Here is a 6,994-nt window from a genome sequence, read left to right on the forward strand (position 1 = left end):
ATTGGCTCTTTTAGCTTACGCCCTCAATACCATCATATTCCATTTCCATAAATTTTTGAGCAGGGCAAAGAGGCCCATGATCAAATTTCTCAGAAATCATAAGGAAAATTTAGTAGAAGATCATTTTTGGGAGGAAAAAAAAAAAAAGGCACCGATGTTTTAACTCGAGCAGAACTTGTACAATTATGATTATCTGCTTTTTATTTGTTCTCTGTCAGGCTTCACTGGGCAAAATACTACTCTTAATTCTATCGACGTGACCTCGTGGGGGATTGAACTGTCTAACTAAATCCGAGCCGTGTCATATGCTACTCAATCTCCCAGGTCTTTCGCGTATTATATGTCATGATTTCCATCATTTTGTAATTAGAAATTACATTCCAACTCTATTTCTCTATTTAAATTAAATTATACTGTTGTACAAAGGCTAGTAAGTAAGTCAGTTTAAGCCATACTAATTCTAGCATAGATTGCGTAGTGTCCAGATAAAAAACTAACAAGCTTTTACAACTTCGACCGGTGATTTGAAAAGTTTTGACACAAACCTCAAATCCTGTTGTAGGAAAGTTCTTTTAGCCCCCTGCGGTCAGGGCCCCTTGACTATCCTAAAAACTTGATCCACAACAGTTTTTGGGCCGAATTTACTGTTTTCTCCACTTGCGTCAATTTTAATCATATACCCAAGGGGGCCCCATTATTTTCATAAGAGGGCGGAATGAGAAATAAATCAAAATGTGACACCAACCCAATGGAGGTTATGTGCTCATCCTTTTCATTCAATACTCATGATATCTTTTATTATTATCTATCTTCAGAATATTTCCAGAAGGCTAAGAGATACTGCCCCGATGGGAGATGGGTATTAATGGGCCACATTTTGGGCAGCCAATGGCAAAATCTCATCCCATGTACCATTTGATGTGAGCGGCTCTGCTTCACTGACCGGCAGAATCCAGAAAATTTGAACCTGATTGGTGAATGCGATAAGAACTGACGATTACCTTTTTACGACCAACATATATATAATATAGAGAGGGTTGGAAGAGAGTGAATTCCTCCATCTGGCATCAGGGTAAGTGAGAAATTATTGGTATTATGGTACAGTTTCTTTTATATTTAAGGGTAGAAAGTGGTTCAGTAAGAAGTCACGTCAGCAAGATCGGGGGGGAAAGCGCGTTCTCCTCTAGAATTTCACTTTTATCTATTCCTGTCATGAGGCCCTTCCATTATAGTAGTAAAAGTAATTTGGTATGGTTTGACCGCTAATTTTACTTAACTCCCCTGTCGGCGTCGGGACAAGCAAGCTGGGCGAAGAAGAAGAACAAAAAAGCTGAATCCACACAAACAAAGCTGTGCTGATATTGACTGCCATGTCTCCCCAAACACACTGTGATGGACACTTTTTGCAGGAAACTTCTTTACTCTTTCCTAAGTACGGACACTGCTCGTCCACCGCCCTCTATCACTTACTTGTGTAAGCAGAACAGTACGTTACTTGAGGTACCACCACCAGCCTTATTACGCAACGCAACCCCAAGATGAGACTTCACACGAACCCCCTCTGATCTCCATCCTCTTATTACGCTTCATCACTCTCTCTCTCTCAATCATTCATTCCTCATTACTCTCTCATGCCCACCAAGTGGACTACTTTCGACATTCATTAATACTCTCGTTTGCGGGCATCGCCTTTTCATTTGAGGCCTATACGGATAGGGTTTCGACTTTGAGAGATGTTTTCCTTTTAGAAGAAAAATCACCTTCTTTCATTACTTGGTTAGAGAAATTAAACTCTGATCTCTCCCAAGACTAATGTAGAACCGTAAGAGTTAAAAGAGTTTGAGACATCTTTCTGTAATGAGCTGCCTCATGGGATCGTGATTAATGTTGTTCGTGTGTCCTTTTTTTTTTTTCCCTTTACATCAAAATTAAATAAACGTAGTCGTTTGTCAAACTACTTATGTTTCATATATACACATGCGCGCGCATATATGTACGATATAGCCAGAAGCTAAGCAATCCTCAACAAAAGTCCGCGAAAGACGTGAGGCAGGAATGCGGCATGGACCAAAATTTTTGGTGGGGTGATGTAGGTCAATGGTCAGCAAGAGGACCACAATAAGTTAATGACTCATCAGTATACTGCATCACCGAAGAATTCTCCTTCTGCAAAGTTACCGTACGCTGAATGATATTAAATGATCCTGATTACTGTCAGTTTTTACACACACAAAAATGTACTTCGCTTGATCGATGTTGCTGTTCTGCGCTTAAAATCAATTAATGCACCTATACTACTCCTACTTACTATATCTGTATGTCTTAGAATTTACAAATTAACTTTCTGCTCATCGCAATGGCCAGGGCATTCGCAACATAACTCATCGGGTTCGACTCAATTTGTAATGAAGGGCATTATGAAATGAAATGATTAGGTTTCACGCCTTAGGTTCCGAACGTTCCTGGTTAGACTAAGCACAATTTGAGTGAGAGAGGGAGGGAGGGAGGGAGGCATCCATCTACAGATACATTATGTATGTGCATTTATAAACACTACGTTGCTGCTTACTTGCAAGAAATTATTTGGTAGAATCGTGCTAAAAAAGTCGAGTGCTAAGCTCACATATCCCATGCGGAAACCCTTTTGCAGAAGTATTAACTTCTCCCGTCCCGTACTTTGTTCTTCGAGACGGATTTTTTTTGAAATATAATTTTTTATGGCAGCTGTTCAATTGCACTCGATCATCAACTTTGTACACGATGTACCTGAGTTAAACACAAGCTCAACCCAGGAAAGCAAGGAATCGATACATAAAAACCTCAACTTAGAAAGTCTTATATTTCAGACTCTCTGATATTAAGCTAATATTTTTCCCCTTTTCTTTCCCCCAAAAAAAAAAACTTCTTGATATTTGTTTTATTGGACAAACTATCAAGAATAACAGCCGAAGAAAAGTCTATACTTCATTAATCAGAAATAGGAAGAACTCCATATATATGTGGCACACAATGTATTTTCATAAGAAAAATATCACTTTAGATAATTTGGTTCTTGAATTACAGTCTTCCTATTACCGAGTTAATATATATACAAGGCATAGAAGTGATGCAGAATTACACAGTTCATTTTCATTCAGTACACAGGCACAGGCTGCCGACACGCACAGTTCACTTATCTCAACTTTACACGGAAGGAAGAAAATAGCCTAACTAATATAGACATTATTGATGGTGCAAGTAACACGAAATTAATGCGACTCCATTCGCAAGCCTAAAACAAAACGGTAAATACGGGTTGAAAGAAACTCACCTGAACTGGGGTCACATTTGAACATATTCAAGTGAACTGTGCCACTTCGTCTCCCTCATAAAAACGTACAACGGCTGAACAGCTGAACTCGTTATTTTGTCCTAAATGCCCACAAATATAATGAGCTGGATGGACCGCCTACTCGGCTATTTTTAATCAATCTATATGTAAACCCTCAGTTGGCTCTTGCGGTACCTATCAGGAAAAAAGTGTCAAATTAATCTTCGTGTGGCTGCAAGGACTCAACCATCTTTCACTCACTGGTTTTGATTTCCTTTGTTAATCTTCAAGCCGTAGTTTTCCCACAAATTTTCTGATCCTTCAGTGCTGATAAAGAAGGGAAAACAGTTAACGTCCGCCGCAACCGCATTGGAATTTGAAGGCGACGAGCCATTATTTGTTTGTAGCCTCTCATTGTCGTGCCGTTGATCGTTAACGTCGATATCACAATACGGAGTAGTTCCTTGGTTATACAAGGATGGCTGGTCATTGACGTTGTTGTCGAAGTAAAAACAGCTTCTAGACTTTTCCTTGCGCTTCTTGATTCCTTCCTTGGTATTTGTAAAGCTGTTTATGCTTTCCCACTTGTGTTTGCACATCAAAGCAGTCCTTTCGTAGCCAAAGCAAGCCATTTTGTTGGCTATTTCCTCCCACATAACCTCTTCCGAGCACCCACTTTGCTGAAACCCAGACTCCATCTCCGCCCTCAACTCTAGGAGCCTTGTTGTCTCACTTTTTGGCCAGTTGTCAACACCTCTATTGCTACCGTTGAGGATTTCACTTCCCTCTTCGTTCTGGTTTTCCCTAGGATTCTGAATTTCATTAGCCACAATTAGGGCCTGCTCAACCGGAGATTGAGCTTTTACCTCTCTTCCCGTTAGTTTCTGCAAGGCGTCCATTAGAGCAGCATCCCTTGCTTCAATCCATGCTCTCTCTTTAGCACGAAACTTGTGCTCCATTTCCAACCTCGCTGCCTCTTGTCTTCTCCATTCTTCCTCTCTTGAAATCCTCTCCTTCTCCTTCTGTTCAAGCGTCTTCACTAGCCTATCCATCCACGCCTCTTGCTTCTCAATCAGCTTCTTCATCTGTGAGTCAATGAACTCTTTTATTTTTGCCTTCCATCTGCTTCCACTACTCCTCTTCCTCCCCTTCTCCGTCGAATCATTTTCCATACTGCAAAGATTGTTGTCCTCCGATGATGACGTGCCGAAATCTGTTGAGTTTGTGAGGCTGAGGCTATCACAAGTCTTGTGGTTGTGAGACTGAAACATGTCTTGATTTGTTTGGGAGGGTGTCTGAAAGCGAATTCCGCTGCTGCCATAATTGGTTTCTTGCACTGAGGTCGAGTTGCTGTTTCCTCCATACAAAGCTTCAAGTTGACGGAAGAACCTGTAATGCTTCCCATCCTGTCTCCTTGCCTTACCTTCCTTTGTCTTCTTGTAATATTTGTACAAGTTCTCGAATTTTTCCCTGCATTTCTTCCCACTCCTTTGGTAGCCATATTCTTCCGACATGATCCTGATCATCATCAACAGAAGGAAAAACAAATTGGTAATGGAAGGAAAACACCAATAGCCTAATCGTAGGAAGTTATTAGAACCCTAGTTAGAGGGTTGGGCGAAAAATCCCTACGACGCAGGCCCATGTGACGATGTTCTCAGGGAATTAATTAATTAATTAATAATTATGTAATGCCATGCACTGACGTTTCTAACGTTCGTTCTCGGTACCTAGTTATAGCAAATACAACCAAGCATATATGACCATTCAACTTGCTATAGAAATAAGATTTGAAGCAAGAGCCTTGTGGTTGATGTCATTTCAGACGATACAAAATAAGAAAAAGGGTCCATAGAGGTATCTAAGAGGTCAATCAATTCTAGATCAGTGAGAGACTGAAAACTTAAGAAAAATGGAAAAACTTGCACTTAAAGGAGGGGTACAAATTTTCAAAATGGAAAACGAGTCAGTGGTAGTACCGTACTAGTCTTCATATATCAACTTATTAGTGCTTCAAGTACCACCCAAGCAACAATCACAAATTGAGTAGAGAAACGAAACCTGGGTATCCCACTGAAGCCAGTGTTGTCATTTTCCAGCGGAAAACAGTTGACAAAACTGTACACCCGCAAGCCATCCCAGTTTCCAGAAATCACAGCCCACGATTAAATTAACAGAAAGGCAGTCATCTTGATACAGCTAGAAATCAATTGTCACGGAGTTGCAGTGTGTGTGTTTGTGTGTGTGTATTTACTGGTATTTAATTTTGTCGGTTCTCTTGAATTACTCGTTTGCAACTCAAATTAACAAGCTGGACAAGAAAAATAGTGATTTTAAAATATTCAAGCTTCAGAAATTTAAAACAGAAGAAGCGAGTAGAAGAATTGGAGATGAAGATAGAAGAATTAGGAAGAAGAAATTAAGTACCTAGAGACTTCGTCCCATAAGGGGCCTTTCTGATTGGCTTCTTTGAATTTAGGGTCGAGACGAGATCTGATCTCAAGAAGAGTGAGTGTTTCCTGCCTGGGCCATCTTCCCGTGGAGGCATCCCCGGCGAGGCAGCCAGGGGTCTCAGCCTCTAAGCCACTGAGTGGAGGGGTGAAAGCGCTGGCGGTGGTAGCCGGAGTGGCTACAGTAATATTGTTTGTGGGTGGAGCAGCGGCAGGAGGTGAATCGGAGGCAAAGTCGTGGAGGGCACGAGGCATTACATCGGCGACATGGCGACCGAACATCATCATGTCGTAGTGCTGATGGTGGGTGGGCGTGAGGTTCCGGTGAGCCTGGAAGAGCTCCGCCGTGGGCTGCGGAGGCAGGGAGGAGAAATGTGTAGCAGTCGACCTGGGACCTCCATTCATGAGCTGCCTGAGATCCGCCATGCCATATTGCTGGGGATGATGATGATTGTTGTGGTGATCTTCCATTTCCATGAGATTCTGGGGAAGCTGAGAAGAGGAAGCTCAGGTGGGAGTGAGGTCTTAGGAGAAGAAGACAGTAAGAAAGAGTGAAGGAGGAGGAGGGGGAAGAAGCGGCAGACTCGGATCGTGTCGTCCACGAAAAAGCTCAAATTTTAAGCGAAGGACAATGGTCCCATGTCTGTGCGCAAGTGTGTATGCCTATTGCGTATGTTATATCAAATATGCCTCTCTCTCTCTCTCTCTCTCTCTCTCTCGCGTATTGGCATTAAGATTATATTATTAAGCCTTCGCTTTCGCTTTTTCAGCGAAGAATGGTGCTTATTATTACGCCTTTGTTCATTATGGATGGGTTGGGCTTGGTGCGTCTATATGAAACTTCGGTTTTTCTTTGTTTAACAAATATACATTTTTGGAACTTAAAGTTATTCTCGCATGGTATTATTTTTGTCCATACACAGTAGAATTTAAACAGATGACAAAATACAGATCTTTTTATGCTTCTAGGATTATAGAATACTGACTAGTGAAGAAATATGATACTCCTCCGGTCCTAAATGTAAGACCCTTATACTAGTGTGTATAAGGGTCTTACATTTAGGACCGGAGGAGTATATAATTTTATAACTATAAAAGTCCCCCAGTACCAATGTGCGTGGATTTTATTTTTAATTAAAAGTAGTCTCAAAATATAGCAACCCATTGAAAAATAATACTACCCCTTGTTCTTGATATAAAAGTTATTTGAGAATTGGATTTGATCCTTAATATT

The 6,994-nt window shown here is 41.0% G+C and overlaps 1 protein-coding gene across 1 annotated transcript; it reads right to left on the reverse strand.

The window, feature by feature from the left end:
• Positions 1-3,015: 3,015 nt before the first annotated feature.
• On the reverse strand, positions 3,016-6,410 carry LOC114733844 (trihelix transcription factor PTL-like). Its single transcript, XM_028921343.1, has 2 exons — positions 5,738-6,410; positions 3,016-4,828 (listed from the first exon to the last, which is right to left on the reverse strand). Exons 1-2 carry the CDS (start codon positions 6,235-6,237, stop codon positions 3,568-3,570), a joined length of 1,761 nt encoding a protein of 586 aa, XP_028777176.1. The 5' UTR covers positions 6,238-6,410; the 3' UTR covers positions 3,016-3,567.
• Between the last annotated feature and the right edge of the window lie 584 nt (positions 6,411-6,994).

The sequence above is a fragment of the Neltuma alba genome, unplaced genomic scaffold, assembly GCF_004799145.2.
Source record: "Neltuma alba isolate B1F8T4 unplaced genomic scaffold, ASM479914v2 tig00013034_pilon, whole genome shotgun sequence".
Lineage (NCBI taxonomy): Eukaryota > Viridiplantae > Streptophyta > Magnoliopsida > Fabales > Fabaceae > Neltuma > Neltuma alba.

Excerpts from the sequence above, each read along its gene's own strand:
- LOC114733844 (XM_028921343.1), bottom strand. The coding sequence starts at position 6,237 with ATGGAAATGGAAGATCACCACAACAATCATCATCATCCCCAGCAATAT. Across the intron at positions 4,829-5,737 it reads TTATGGGACGAAGTCTCTAG|GATCATGTCGGAAGAATATG; the intron begins GTACTTAATTTC and ends GATGATGATCAG.